The sequence below is a fragment of the Colossoma macropomum genome, unplaced genomic scaffold (genome assembly GCF_904425465.1).
Source record: "Colossoma macropomum unplaced genomic scaffold, Colossoma_macropomum, whole genome shotgun sequence".
NCBI lineage: Eukaryota > Metazoa > Chordata > Actinopteri > Characiformes > Serrasalmidae > Colossoma > Colossoma macropomum.
In genome coordinates this window covers 12446098-12459048 of record NW_023494799.1, presented here as the reverse complement: position 1 = coordinate 12459048, position 12951 = coordinate 12446098, and the positions used below count along the sequence as shown (strand labels likewise).

At 38.0% G+C, this 12951-nt stretch overlaps 1 protein-coding gene across 4 annotated transcripts in view; it reads right to left on the bottom strand.

Annotated features, from left to right (window-relative positions):
- mast3b (microtubule associated serine/threonine kinase 3b) overlaps positions 1 to 6844 on the bottom strand; it is a 28791-nt gene extending 21947 nt beyond the window's left edge. For 3 of the 4 annotated variants that reach the window (XM_036587294.1, XM_036587296.1, XM_036587297.1), the window contains exons 1-2: positions 6532 to 6575; positions 278 to 364 (exon numbers count right to left, since the gene is read on the bottom strand). In XM_036587294.1, the coding sequence (XP_036443187.1) occupies positions 278 to 364; positions 6532 to 6575 (131 nt within the window). Of the gene's footprint in view, positions 1 to 277; positions 365 to 6531 lie in introns of all 4 variants that reach the window. The other variant, XM_036587298.1, reaches the window with a different exon arrangement.
- Between the last annotated feature and the right edge of the window lie 6107 nt (positions 6845 to 12951).

The window sequence follows — 12951 nt, the reverse complement described above, 5'->3', positions numbered from 1 at the left end:
CCAATCTGAAGAACCATTTAACCATGCAAAGAACCATTTAAGTATGGGTGGTTCTATATAGGACTCATGGTTTTAAATAGAACCATTCCCTTTACTAAGAGCCCTTAAAGAACCATATTTTTTAAGAGTGTGTGAGCTTAGCACCCCATATTAAATAACTCAGAAAAATCTTCTGACAAAAAAGGGAACATTTCTTCTGTCTTGCCATTATCACGACCCAAGCTTGACTCCCATTTTAACTGATGTATTCTTTTAGCATGTAAAGCAGCTGTCTTACCTCCACGGATGAAGTGTTTGTAAAGGGCTGCAAGGACTGCATGGGCTGCAGGGGCTCGGGGTGATTGGGCTCTGGTTGGGTGACAAACTGAAAGTCAAGACACGTTCACATGCATTAGTGCTCTGACTAAGTGTATCTGCCTCCGTCTTTCCCCACTGTCTATTTTTTTGTTAGATGCCAATAGAAAACCACTAAACTTTGCAATTACATTAACTGAATGAATTATAAATAACATTAGGTACAAATCAGTTTGCAGTGTGAAATCTGGGCACTGCTATCAAATCTGCGATTCCACAGACTGTTCCATGGTATGTTTGTACAACATCTTTTTTCACTTGGTCAGGGCTTTCAAAAGTCAGATGTCAATGGGTGCATTCATTATTGACAGGCTGAAAGACTGATTCAGTGAATAAATGAATAATGAATGAATGACGAATGAAGGAAATAATGAATGGATTCTTGTATTTTTGGACACTTGCTTGTGATGCACAAGGTTTAAAAGGATCATTTTTTGCGTGAATTTTTTAAAAATAAAATTGTAAAAATATTTCTGTTCAGTTTCTGTTGGTTCTACTCCGCCTTTTCTTCTATTGCGTCTTGTGCTGCTAAAAACGAATAAATAAATGTTATTTTATTTTTATTTTCTCAAATATCCAGAAAAGCCATTCAGTCATAACAAGATTCACTATAGTAGTCACTACAAAATCATTTTCTGCAGAACTATCAAGTCCCAAGCCATTCCTATGTTTTGCTACTCCAATGTATGCAGTATTGTTCACAAGATAAAGTAACAATGACAAGGAGTTGCTGTGCAGTAAACTGCACTATAACCCTTTGCCAAAACTGCAGGAGATTATGGATCCAGGCCATCAAATAGGTGATTTGGTGTCCCAAAAACACTACATTCATATCCAAATGTAGTGTTTTATTGATACTGGCAGCATTTTCTAACACTGTGATTTAGACAAGGCTGAAGTCAGCTTCTTATTCGTCAGATTCTTGATCGAATTTTCTCATTCCACCTTAAATGGTGCCTGGGTGGGCAGTGGTCGGAGGCACTGGAATGTAACTGCAGCACTTAAGGTGGAATGGGAAAATTCGAACCACAAGCTGGCAAATAAGGAGCTGACTTCAGCTTTGTGTGATTTAGGATATCAAAATATCCTACCTACAGTTTATGTAGAGCTCTACCTATAAATATGTGCTACGGTAGGACATTTTGAAAAGGTTGCACAAGTCGTCAGAACACTGGTACGTTTCTGTTTGCTAATATTAGCTAGTTAGGTAATGAGTAAGTTAGCATTGTATGTGATTCATATCAGTGATAGCTAAATAATAAATAATACTAAATACTAAATAATATTGTATATTATTAATTTAATTATTGTATAATAAATAACACTAAAACTAAATAATATTCAGTTTGTGTAGTAGGTCTTAACTAACGGGCCAACTAAATTGTCTGTTTACTTAGCTAGCTTAGCGATACTAACGGTACCACTATGTTCCTGATATTGTTAAATAAGGAGAGGACAGACAGGCTCATCAAACAACCAAACCAGGTAGGTTGGGCAAATTTCACAGGACATGTCAGCAAGCTACAAAGGTTTTTGTGATTTGGATAGCTCCTATTAGCTAGCTAAACATTTAGTGAACAGCAAACTTGCTTGTTAAGGAACTATAACTTGGCGGAAGGAATTGCTAACATTAAAACATATTAAACGCCGCGTTCACGACCCAGTTTATTAATTTCTTACTTTATTTATTTAACTTTTGTAACTAAGCAATAGAACACTCGAGGTTGTGTGTTATCGCATGATGATCTACGGCGACCAAATCACAGCCGTGATGTTATTTCGCGATATCACTCTCCCTCTCATGTTCTATTGATTAGTTACAACAGCAAAGTTCTTTCTATGTGCCTTATCATGATGTATTCTAAACATACTCAGCGTACATTACCGTTTTATATACCGTAACTGAATATGCTACTGAATACATTTAGGACTGTGCAGGGTTGAATGATTTGGGCAAAACAGCTAGGCTAATTTGAGGTTTTCTGACAAATATTGTGCTTATTTTTTAATAAATTCAGGTCCAGGACCAGGGTATTCCCATTTTCTGGCTTGGCACTTAAATATAGCCAGAATAGTTAACATGCCAGACTGACAGTTAATTATGAGTCAATTGTGTTTGGTTGCTTCTGATTGGTTGGAACCATCTACAGGCGGTTCACAGGCTCATGTAATTCACGTGTAATTTCCCCACTTAACATTTGTTAAGACAACACTGTTGATAATGTAGGCTATAATAAAAAAATGTAGCTCTTGTGATTTGAAAACTGCACTCTGTCAAGTTGCTATTTCAATGTAAAAATGTTTCATCTTTCAGCCCTAGGACAGTGTATTCAGTATTCAGGCATCACTACTTTTTCAAAGTATTCTGCCCATCTCTGGTTATTATATAGACAGTAACAGCCTATAATGTTCAATGTAATGCAATACAACTGTTTTAGCTCTCATTAATGTCCACTGTCCAACCAAAGGACAGTGAATCAAAGCGATGGGACTGGGGATAACGGATTGAGGAATCAATTGATTAGTGTGCGTCACTAAGGGCACTGTCCCACTTTGACACTGACGGTAACAGCCTCTGCCCTCCATTACCACAGAAGGGTTTCATAACATGCATTTTAAACTTGACTTGACTTTGACTTGATGAAAAACAAACAAACAAAAAAACCTGGCTTGAACATTAGGCCTGCACAAAATGTACAAATGGTGAGGCCTCAGTCTGGCAGCGTGTAGCATCTAAGAGTGCAATGGATAGCAACATGTGCTGCAGTGAGATGAGGGTGTTGTCATAGTGATGCGAGAGAACTGGAGAAGAACCAACTGTGCAGACAACCCTCAGTGCTTTCACGATCCCATCATTTGGTTTGCTTAATCATTCGGTATGCTTGTCAGGAGTAGCTGGTTTGTCAGTGTCCCAACAGATATGCATCATAATTATGAACAATCTTGTCACACATGTGCTGCTTTGCTGTTGCTTAAGTAAGAAAAAAAAGAAAAGGCGTAGCAATGATCACATATTTCGGATACCTTAATAACAGAGCAAACTGACGGCAAGCTGCAGATATAAGCCTGTATAATAGATCTGCATCTAGTGGGCAGAGGAGGGCGGCTATATTTACTAAGTGCTCGGAGTGGGAGGACAGAATGCGAGTGCTGCAGGGATTATCTTTTAAGGCAGGCAAACATTCCTTATGAGTGTGAGAGGAATAGAGCGTGTCAGCCTTTGTTCTCTGCTCTGCCAATTACATGATGTGCTCACGTGTGGATGCAGGCAGATTTCAGGCCTGGTGTATTACTCCTCATGTCTGCAAACATCTTTATGGGTAATAAGGAAAAATGTAGCATGGAAATTCAAGCTGAAGGCCATTATTTTTGCTATCTTTCATATTAACCCTTTAGGGCCAACACAAAAAAGTGGCTATATCTGCTGTTTTGTCTGCTCTCCGCTGTTAATAACGTAATTTGTCAATGCTGTTGTTTAGGGATGCACGATAATATCGAAAACATATCAGTATAGGCAGGTAACTGTTTCAAAAAACTGACTGACATCAGTCAGATGTTTAGTTTTGACTGATATTTTCAACTGTATTTGATGACGTATTATTGTACTTTGGCAGAGAAGAATGCTTAGGTTACACTGGGGCTACAATGCAAAAACATCTGCATTTTATTTGTTGTACTACATTTGTTACGTTTGTAACAAATAAATGTTATATTTACCAATGCCAATGCAGATTTGGATTTAGCCTCAATTATGTACACAAAAAAGATATTGTACACAAAAAAATATCGGATATCAGCATCAACCCATAGTTCCCATATCGGTGCATCCCTACTGCTTACTTTTATTTGATATGTAAAGAATGTAGGGGTGGACCATAGGAAAAAATATTATATCACTTCAACAAATACTTTAATAACTGCTACAAGAAATATCACAATATTTTTTCTGACATATGATAAGTTGGAACAGACATGAAAAGCCTATGAGTACAAATGATTCAACATTTTTTCAACATATGTTGAAGATATTCCCATACTGCACTGCACTAAATCCAGTTAACCAGGACTGCAAGATTCATTCTTTGTAATGAATCTTGCAGTTCTGACAAAATCCACAATATGCTCAGAAAAGTAATTAATCACAATAACAATAAACATTGTCATATTGCCCAGCCCTAAAGGAATGTGATCTAACAAGGCTGAAAATTCAAAGATTTTTATTTCGCTTGTGTCGAAAAAGAAATTTTCTGAACAAGCAAACATATGAATAGGAATATACTTCACACATCAGATGTTTTATCATTACTCTGATTAAACAAAACAGTAATTAAGTACTGATCCGCATTACACTCTAAATATGCTGACATATCACAAAACGGTATTTTGTCCATTGTACAGTTTTGAGCATTATTTACAACACTTTTCATACAGTCTGTTTAAAATACAGGTCATTATAGATCTTCCACTACAAGTACAAGTTCCTATACAACATACAGTACTGTATCGAACTGTATCGCACTGTTTTATATCGCTGTATCATAACTAGCATGTTGGCATGTGTCTTAAACACAGGGCTTAACACATTAGCTTGTTTTAGAGCAGTAAGCCACTCTATTTTTGCTGTATTGCAAAAATGTATTAAATTCAAGACACCACTATATCACATTGAATCCAATTATGAATTTTGTGAAGCATTACACCACTATTATAAGATTATTATAAGTAGGGATGCACAATTATATAGGTATCAGCAGATATATGCTTGCACAAATATTTGCCAGATGTTTAATGTTGAGTGACATTTCAAAGCGATATTTGATGACATATTTATTACACTTCAGAAGAGCAGAATGTTTAGGTGATGCTATGCTACAAATGTTTTAGTCGTTTACACAAGCTTACATCTCTCTGTAATACTAATCCTGGTGGATTGACTCCCAGTTTCTAAAGTTTATGAGTGTTTATGTTTCAGCACCAGTTTTGCCATTGAAAGACAAACAATCAGATATTGGCATCAGTTCACAATTCCCACATCAGCACAGCCCTACTTACAATCAGCAAAGCCCGGTCACTTTGGTACGCATGAATGCACCGGAGGCCGCGCCTTGGGCAAGTGTCTGCAGTGATGCTCAAAACTTCCACTGAGAATGAAAGGGCTGCGTGGCCATATACAAAGATGAGCTTTGAGAAGTCAATTCCACTTCTGCAATTCTGCAAACAGGCTGGCATTCACTTTTAAATGCCCTGCAGCATATAGACTTTCCATTGTGAAATCAGTGTTTATTCAATGTGGCCACAGAAGTACTGAATTCACAAGGGTTTCATATACGAGTTCTCAACTATATTCAAGAAGGATTAAAAGCATTAAAGAGGTTAAAGGCCATGTGTTCCACTGTAGGTCTGGATTATCATATAGCCTACTCAGTTTTTAACTGTAGGAGGAGTGAGTAAACAGGGGAGGTCTATTCTCAGTTTGCATTCTCATATGTAAGAATATGTAAACCCCCTCAGATCGGTCTTACAGTGCAGCTCCTGTCAGAAAATGCATGCTGCGAATGAAATAAAAGGGATGCAAGAACATCCATGCAAAGACATTCAGCATTGCTAACAGCATCTCAGCATGAACCGTTGTATCTATAAGACACAGGCAGACCTGCATTTCTTCCAGTTTAACTGAAATGGGGAGCTCTCCAACTACAATTTGTTCTTTCAAAGATCACTGCTTTTATCTGATGTGCAGCCTGAATGTTAGTGCAGTCTACTTTTTTGTTTGTATGAAGTCAATAAATCAAGAAACACACTTACACAACATTATATATATATATATATATATATATATATATATATATATATATATATGCATGTATATAATATATATATGTATATATATATATATATATATATATAAATATATATATATACATATATATATACATATACATATACATACATATATATGCATTTATGTTGTCTGTGTGTGTATTTATTGATTTCATATATATGAAATACACACACACATATATAATAAAAGCCCAAAATGTGATGTTACACTTGCAGCTTCTCAGTTTGCCTCATCTCTGTAGCCTCTACTCACCAGCACTGAGGGATTTCCCCGCGTCTTCCAGTTGCTGCTCCTAAATTATTCATCAATGGTGAAGAATAAAAGGGCGAACTTACTCCAAAGTGAGGGAGGGGATTTTCAGCTTGTCTCTCCTCTTCATCCCTCGGACGGAAAGAAGCAGGAAGAGCCGGCGCGAAAGCTTTCTCAAACCTCGAGGAAGGCACAACAAGTGCAGCCGAGAACGACCCACCGTTCACACATTGTCGAGAAACAGATGCTCGGGGACGGTCTGGTGCCTCGTTGTCTGCATTGCTAAATGTATGAACGCCATTTGTCAGATTCGTTTAGTTCAAATAAACCAAAAAGTGAGTCGTGTGGCAACGATCCACACCTCTCAGAGTCTAAACATGCTTCTGATTAGCGATGTAACGTTACGACTCATTAAAGAATCGTTCGTTTGAACCGGCTCTTTCCAATAACTCGGTAGAATCGAGCCACGACTCCAAATGAATCGAACTCTTTTGTTTGAGGCTGGAGGCTTTGAATTCACAGTTTTAACTTCGTGAAGTCGTAGCGTGAAAATCTGTAAAACGTTAAGAACTAGGCTGCTTAACATTATTCTCTACAGATATCTGCCTTCCTCGTTCTGTTACGTGTTAAGTGTCCAGAACAGCAGACTCACTAAATCAAGCGTCATTATGAAGGATGAGAACAAAGTTGACTTGAATTCAATTCCTCGGATAGCTCGAAGGAATCGGTTCAGTGAACTGAATCGAACAGCCCGTCACCTATTCTGATTGAATTGTTGCGGTCGCATCTCCCCCGTGACTGGCTGAGGGGCTTGGGGAAGTGGGTGGAGTTGATGAGAGGCTGACAGGCAGTTCAAAGGCTTATAATATTGGAGAAGCAAACGACACCAGTAAGAAGCTGAAGTAATACGAAAGTGCGCGTGTGAATTCACGTTCAGTTAATCTGTAGGTGTCAGCATAGGTCAGTCTAAGCGCGTGCACCGTCTTGTCATGTTTTGTTCTGTGGAAATAATGTTGGTGAGCTCATGCTCAACCATATCCACAAGTCGTTGTAAGCTCAGCTCTCTTTTAAGTTCTGCTAGTCTACAGGATAGAGTTGTAGTTAAGGTTGCTCAGTCTTGGTCCTGTGATGCCCCGGCCAGCAGTGTAACTACAAGTAGTGCAGGTCGGGCAGTCGCAGTGAGGCCCAGACCCTTTAATGTCCTTATTAGACCCCACTGCCACTTACCCTTGACTTATGAGTGTAACTTACAGGGCCCATATCATGGAAAATCTGCTTTTTTCAAAATAAAAATATTTTAATGTAAACCAGAGGGGGACCCTCAAGGCCTTCTAAGCCCTCAGAGAAGGCCAGGTGATTTCTGGGTAACTAAAAAATATGTGTCTGTAATTTTTGGTTCATTTTAATCAATAGAATCATGCTTGTCATACTTCATCATACTTTAAACCCTGTTTAGATGAAGGAACTGTTTTTCTCTGTTGTATCCAGGTGGACACAGCCAAGTGAGGTATCCTATTGGTTAGGACTTCAAGAGCTGAAGAGAAGCCTTAACGGATTAGATTAACCACTAGTATAAATAGGAAGCGACAGAGGAAGCAACCAATCATATTTTAATTTAAAATGTGTGGGGCCGATTTCATAAGAAAGAACGTCACTCTGGGCCTCCTGGAAGTTCTAGATGCATCTCTGACTGTAAACACAAGCAGCAGCCAAATCAGCGGGTTGTCGGAAATGGAAATGGAGTTTCACAGTGACTCTACTAAGTCACTACTGAGTCACTGTGAAACTGCTACAACAGGGGTGCACAACTCTGGTCCTGGAGGGCCAGTGTCCAACATAGTTTGGTAGTTTCTCTAGTCAAACACACCCATTAAACCTGACAATTAATGGATCAGTTGAATCAGGTGTGTTTGAGCAGTTAAATCACCAAATTGTGCTGGATTCTGGCCCTCCAGGACCCAAGTTGTGCACCCCTGCGCTACAAGATAAAATATGTCTGTTTAATCTACCACGGCCAAAATAATGCTTGTGTGTTATGGGGCGCTAGCAGAGCAGTAGATGTGGGTTTTCTCCTAAAATTATATCCTAGTTTTTCAATTTAAATATACCAACCTATGCAGCCCTTAGCCGTTTAGCTCCACCCTTTCACACTGAAGTTATAAGGAGTGTTCCAGCCTAGATTGCTTTTTGAGTGAGGCACAATACAGGGCCAATCAGAAGAGATTTAATTTACATATCGCTGCTGTTGGAACAAAACCTCGCATCTCCATTTTTGTAATTTTTCAGTTTTTGACGTAACTTGGAAATGCCTGTTTCCCTTTACATTGTGTGTGAATTTCATGATGAATGAACCGAAATTACTTGAAAAAAGTCTGGTTCCATTGACTTACATTAAACATAAAGTTTGTTTTTTCCTTCTCCTATAAAGTTACCATTTTGGAGATACAATGTTTTGTTCAGACAACAGCGATATATTAGTCTTAAAAGCAGGGGAAAAATAAAATTCAAGAAAGATGTAAGATATCATCATATCATAATGCAAAAGCCACGCCAACTCATAGCAAGTAAACAACATCAATAGTGAGTAGACAAGCAAATTAATTGTCAGTTATTTTTATGGTAATTTTTGTATGGTGGGGCAATTAATATTTATTGCACTGGGGCTCTTAACCATAAGATCCTAGCTGCACTGTTGACCCCTGCCCTGCATATTTTATTGTTTGCCCTGCTCTAACACACCCAGTCTAACTCAGGAAGTGTTTATTAATTAACTGATTAGTTCAATGCACTGAGCGGTGCAGAGTAAGTCCAGGCCAGGATTGATAAATGCTAGTATAGGCTGAGAAACACAATGCGCAGTATCCTGCAGAAGCTGTCATTTCACTTTTTGTGTAGAAGGAAGCTCGAACACGATAGCCTATGATTAGTGTGTTTATAGATTCCAGCACAATAGGCAGATAAAGGGTAGCATCACAATGAAGCGCTGTGCAAAACAAAACACGGCTCCTAACTATTTTGGGGCTTTCCTCTCTCTTTATCTCAACAACAGCAAAATGCTTAGAGCTGCAAAATAATAGACAGAGAGAAAGAGAGGAAGAGGAGAGGAAGGATGAGGTTCTTGCAGTTACCATGGTGATGAGGATTACCTATACCACGACTATCTGTGTTCACTGTTGCCTTGAGGGAGAAGAAAGAATGTGATGCCCAACATTAAGGTTATATACACACCCACACACATCCATACACACAACAAGCTATCCCCCACACACACATACACACACACACGCACACCTCCACGCATTAAACACGTGGATGGTTTGTGACTCAATCAGGCATCATGTGGCAGTCAAAGGTAACAAGAAAGTGACCTGACAAATTTTATGGTCGGATCAAATGTTAAGGTCACATAGCTTAACTGGATTATAAAGCACACTAAATAACACTTTTCTGACCATGAGTAACACAGTCTAGTATACCTTAAGAAGAATGTGTTCCTCTTAAAGGAGCAGTTCAACAAAAAGTCTAATTTCCCTTCTTATCCTCCATGTTGTCAATCAGCCAAGACATGTTTGGTGTCTGCAGCTCACTTCTGAAGCTATGAGGCCAACGTGACAGACGTCTATGCCAGCTAAAATCTATTTGTATTACATAACAGGGCTGTATGTTGACGTTTTGAGCATGTAGTGCTGGTGCTGGGGAGGGTGAAAGTGTTATAGCACAAATTAAAATATTGTAGCACCACATTTAAAACTACATAATAATACTTCTAAGAATTATGAATCCCAGTAAGTGGACAAAATTGTCATTTTAACTGAAATATACAAATCTAATTTTCTCCACAATAATTCAGATTCTCCACAGCTATTAGCACTCAAGTAGTATTGTGTCCATCACAATAAGCGAAACCCCTGCATGAACCCATACCAGTGGGATTCTGCATATTGCTGCTGTCAGAACAAAACCTCCTATCTCCAAAATGGTAACTTTACAGACGAAGGAAAAAACAAACTTTACTTTTAATGTAAGTCAATGGAACCAGAAAGTTTTCCAAGTAATTTTGGGTCGTTTTTTTTGGTCCCTTCATCATGAAATGTAAAGAGCAACGGACATTTTCAAATTATGTCAAAAAGTGAAAAAAAATTACAAGCTGCCACAAGAAGCTATCAGGGTAATGATGATTTAACCATTAGAGAGAGAAAAAATAACAGTAAAACACAAGATGGCGCCCTTTTCATATCTGCCAAGCAGTTTCTTAATCTTTTATTTATTTATTAAGTAATTCGTTTTATGTGGGTGGGAATAAACATATTTACAGTTGTCTATACAGCTAAAGTAGGCTGTATTTTCAAATTCCTACATCTTCCTACCCAGATAAAGTAGGTTTTATTTTCAAATTTCTACATATTTTTACACAGATAAAGTTGGTTCTATTTCCAAATTTATATATTTCTCTATACAGGTTTTCTGAATGTATATATTTACATGGACTTCAAATTAAATTTGAAACCTATACATACCTTTATTCATTTATTTCTTTTGCTTTTACTCCCTTAAGCTTGCACGTAGCACAATAACACCACTGCAAGTTCTAGCCATAAATGTCAACAAGGTGGCCATGTTGTAAGATATGAATCACAACAAGTTGGTTTTATCTAGCCTCAACTTTACACAACAACAATCTGATTCTTCCCCCGGGGAAACACAGAAAGGTGTTTTTTTCAACCACAGAAATATCCTGATGTAAGCATGTTTAAAATCTTCTTAACAAATAACTGTGTTTGTGCTTCATCAGGAACCTTAGGTTCCTCTCCCATTTGGAACTCATTCTTCTGGAAAGGAGCATCTTATAACAAATATTTAAACTTAATTCATTTTGTGTGGTTCTTTCAGTGAACGTGACTAGAGTTCACCAGTTGCCATATTAGAATCACTGCAGAGATCAGCTGATTCAAGTGAATTGCACATGTTGTTTGAATATGTTTACATGCACACCAATCATTCAATCATGTTGGCAGTTATCAGATTATTCAAGTGACCATGTGAATTTCCCAGCAGATGTCAGTAAATCTGATGAAGGGGCCTGGATTTTTGCTCATTAATTGTTTTTTTTACTTTGAATTATTTCTGCTCATGTGCACAAACTGAAAGGGACTCCATGGCTCAATCTCAAATGGCATCCTATTCCTTATGTAGTGCACTATGTAGGTAATAAAATAATAGCTTCTGCACCAAAATATGCATTATATGTCAAAACCATAAATATTTAGCCATTAGCTGCATGACTCCCTATCTAACACTTAGAGCACTTCTGTGCAGAAGCCATAGTTTTGTGACCTGTGCAGTGCACTATCTAGGGAGTAGGGAGCCGTTTGTGATTTACACTATGTTAAAAAGGAAATGGCGTCAAAATAATTGGAAATTTGCATCATGTGCCCCACTTTGGAGAGATTACTGGCCAGTTGCTAAGCAACAGTAGAGCGCACATATATGGGACGCCGCATGTAAAAAGTCCATAGCAGTGTCCGAAACTGTGCATATTCACCATATAGTGCAGTAGTTTAGGGGCTCTGCCATTTTATCGTGGGGTCAGATAACAGTGCAGAAGATCCAGTGCACTCAAATAGTCCCACAGCGCACCCCAATAAGTAGTGTACAATCAATGTACCCTAGCGGATAGGATATACCCATAATACACTAGATTATAATGAGCAAACCCATTTAACATTAGTGTCCAAAATTGTTTACTACATCACAAATTCTGGTTCCTATAATACTGTTCTAGATAGTGCATAGTGTAATGCAGGGTATAGTGATTAGGGGACCATTTCAGACACGACACATTACTCTTTTTCTAATCAGTGCTTGAAGAGCCTGATGCTTTTTTACCTGAGTTTCTTGCTAGGCTGCTTTAGTCATGATCTCACTGAAGCAACACTTTCACTTGCGTATGGTTTTAGCGACTCCCATCTGAGAATACTGTGAACATTAAAGCTCAGCTCTGAACCATGAGATGTCATGAAATGAGTCAAAACTGCTGTTTATGTCATGATCCCTTTGAGGTTGACTAAAAATACAAAATTTTTGACTACTTTTGTAACTTAAAGGGATTTTTACACGTAGGAAAGTCTTTGTTTACATTAAAGTCAGAAACCACTTCCAGTAACCTATGCTGACCCACTTTCGAACATTTCACACATCAAAAAAGCAGATGTTAGAGGTTGTTTCATGTGACTTTTTTCTCACATTAAAACCTTTACGAAATGAAATGTTTTGTTAAATGAATCCTCACCCCTTTATCTGGTGTCATACATGGAAAAAAATGGAATACTTCTCATTTTAGGAGTTATTGGCTGTTATCAAAATGAGCTGCTTTGTTTAGGATGTTTGAAGAAGTGTTTAGACTGTGTTAAATGATTTTAGAAGGCTATTTCCTCTGCACTAATTTAGAGACTATAACACATTGAAGCGTATTTTCAACCACAGCCACGCGGTTAGCATATTTTTCC